A 3,206-nucleotide genomic window follows, 5' to 3' on the forward strand; every position below is an offset into this window, starting at 1 on the left:
GAGGTATGGAAAAAATTTGATTTGGGAGTGGGTTCTCCTTGGTGGTCTCCTCTCTCACTCCACTCCTGTATAATCTCTACAATTTCCTTTTGCCAATGAGCAGGGGACAGGATGGGTCTTATGGTCTTGATAGGCAGGTACAAGACTTTCCCTGAACTACAAGCTTCCCATCCTCTACTGGACTATTGGTGCTTTAAGTAAATTTGTTTCTTCCTGTCCTCCCTCGGGAACCTATCAGTGACGGGCAGTGGCTCTGAACCCTTTGGAGGCTCCGTGCTCTCATACCAATACAGTCTCTGGCATTTATGAAATCCTCCTACAAGATCAATACTCTGCGACCCCACTCTTTACTGAGGCATGGGTACTGAGCTGGCATTTAAAGAGGATCAAGTGGTTTGGAATAAGGTGTTCCAGGTTATCAATTCGTTTTCCTCCAATCTTGAAACCCAATATAATGTGCTCACCATGTGGTATCGGTGTCCAGTCACAATCCATAAATTCATTACAACTGTATCCCCTCCCTGCTGGAGATGTACAAGATACATGTGTGCTTTATTTTACATTTGTGTGATTGGTCACTTATTACCCCTTTCTGCAATACAATATTGTATTTGGCTATGAAAATTTTGGGGTGCCCTGTTCCTTTGGGTTCTGATGGTCAACCTACTCCACTGATTACATATAAAAAAAATCCCTGATTAAACATATGAATAATGCGGCTAGGATGTTTCTTACTGTTCATTGGTGTTCATATGTTCACCCATCAGCACAAGACTGATGCCAGAGACTAAACTTCTACTGTACATAATGATGGATGATATCTACCTCTCAGCCTGTACACCGACTTCTCAGCCACCTGGATGCATTGGATTGACTTTAAGGAGCTCTCCCATACATCTAGCTTAAGTCTGCATCTCCAGACTAAATGCGGGGCATGATGGGGACAATTGAATAGCTCCGGCGCTATTCACATTACTCTGAATGGAATCGCCACCTTTGTCCTCTTGGAACGGGTATCTTTAGTTTTAGTTGTTTCTATTTACGTAATTGATTTTTTTTTTTTCAATGATTTTTACATTGTATTTAAGTTTACTGATGCTATTGTTTCTCTTGCCCCTTATTTATATTTTGTTCTGTTTACATTTTGTTCATTGTGGGTGCTACGGAATAGGTGGTGCTTTATAAATGAACTGCGATTGTGAGAATGATGATGGTTATGGATGCAATTATACTGCCATGATGTTTGTCTTACATCAAACTAAACACTTCTTTACATATAATATGTAAACCTAATTAACTTCTTGATTTTTAAAAGGTAAAAAGTGCTATTATGCCTAACAAGTCTCATGAGTTTTATGTATGAGAGCTAACGTCAACCCTCTTGAGTGCCTGGGCATAGAAAAGATGCTATATAAGCGCACAGTACATTTCTCTATTCCCAATAAGTCAACAAAACATTTGCAGGGTCATGAGTTCTAAGCTCATCAATGAAATTATCATTTCATCTCAATGTGAATGGAGGCGATGAATTTCACGGTCTCTGGATTTGTTCTCCTCGGGTTCTACGAGCTTCCAAATTTACAGCTAATGTTGTTTGCGATGTTTTTGGTCATCTATGTAGCCGCGATGGTGGGAAATATTTTAGCCATTGGCCTGTTTTGCTTGGACATTAATCTTCATAGCCCCATGTACATGTTCTTGTGCAATATGTCTGTCTTGGATATTTCTTTCACCACGATGATTCTGCCCAAGTTGTTGGACATCTGCCTGACTGGCAATAAAGCCATATCCTACAAGGGCTGCATCGCCCAAGTATTCTTTTTCGTGGTCCTGATAGTGACAGAGTACTTTATTTTGGCTTCTATGGCTTACGATCGCTATGTGGCAATTTGTCTTCCTTTACGCTATTCGTATTTTATGAGCCTCAGAGTTTGCGTCTGGATGGTGTGCTCATCGTGGAGTGTAGGCGTCTTGGAAGGAGTTCTCTACGTTGCCTTAATATCGTCTTGTCAATTCTGTGGGTCAAATGAAATTAATCATTTATTCTGTGATCTGAAACCCCTCATTAAGCTCTCTTGCAGTGATACACACACCATAGAGACGGTGATACTTGGCCTGGGGTCTATTGTTGGTTTTGTACCCTCGGTATTGACACTTTTGTCCTATGTGTTTATTATCTCGGCTATTCTGAATATTCCCTCTAAAGAAGGAAGAAACAAAGCCTTCTCCACCTGCTCATCACATCTCACAGTGATCATTTTGTTTTACGGGACAATTCTCGGCATGTACATGAGGACGAAGTCCAGCTATGCCATGGACCAGGACAAGATCTTTGCTGTTCTGTATGCAGCAGTCATCCCAATGCTCAACCCACTCATTTACAGCTTGAAAAATCAAGAGATGAAGACTGCGCTATGCAAAATAAGAAACAGATACTTTTCTAATAAATGCTTCATTTTAGTCTAATTAATTTGATATTATCGTATTGTATACAGGAGCTCTAACCAACCAAACAGTCTTGATTCGGGGGGGGGGTAGGGGGAAAGTCCACTAGAATTGAAAATACTTTTTCAAATTTGGTGAATCTGTGGTTACAGACAGTGCAGTAAGTTATCTCCAGGTATGCCAAAAATAAATGAGCTTAGACGTATAAGGGCTGATGCAGTGTGAGTGCTAAGCTAGTTAGTGTGGAATATCTTGCATTAACTTTGCACAGTGCATGCCCATGTGCACTCCCGTGTAGATTAGCAGGATCCTGCGACTTATGCCCACTCGTGTCAGGAGTTCTAACGTTGGCCATGTACAGTAGGGGCTTATTTGCACAGCTGCATACAGATACAGACCAATAGAAAGATGCATATAGATCTGGGGAAACCAAATTGTTTGCAGATGTCAGTTGTCGGCACTAGGGAACAATTTGTGAATGCTCCGCCGACAGTGATTGGAGCTTTCCCTTCCCATTATTATTGTGAGTGTGCCTAAGACGAGCTTTCACTGTGCTAGACACACACTGATTTGTGGTGGTCACTAGCGTTAAGAACAATTGTCTTTCTGTATGTTGTTTCCATTTGCAGCCTATACACAAGGTATGAAATACATTTCAGACAGTAACAGTAATATATGCGCCTGGTTTACGCCACGAACACATCGCAGACATTTATGCCCCACTTGTGTCCATTTATTTTATGTGCATCAAACGTATTCAC

The 3,206-nt window shown here is 41.1% G+C and overlaps 1 protein-coding gene across 1 annotated transcript; it reads left to right on the forward strand.

Annotated features, from left to right (window-relative positions):
* Positions 1 to 1,524: 1,524 nt before the first annotated feature.
* On the forward strand, positions 1,525 to 2,466 carry LOC148501806 (olfactory receptor 5V1-like). Its single transcript, XM_088449992.1, has one exon. The coding sequence runs from the start codon at positions 1,525 to 1,527 to the stop codon at positions 2,464 to 2,466; it is 942 nt and encodes a 313-aa protein (XP_088306118.1).
* Positions 2,467 to 3,206: the final 740 nt, after the last annotated feature.

The sequence above is a fragment of the Taudactylus pleione genome, unplaced genomic scaffold (genome assembly GCF_031769625.1).
Source record: "Taudactylus pleione unplaced genomic scaffold, aTauple2 ptg000502l, whole genome shotgun sequence".
In the NCBI taxonomy this organism is placed as follows: Eukaryota; Metazoa; Chordata; class Amphibia; order Anura; family Myobatrachidae; genus Taudactylus; species Taudactylus pleione.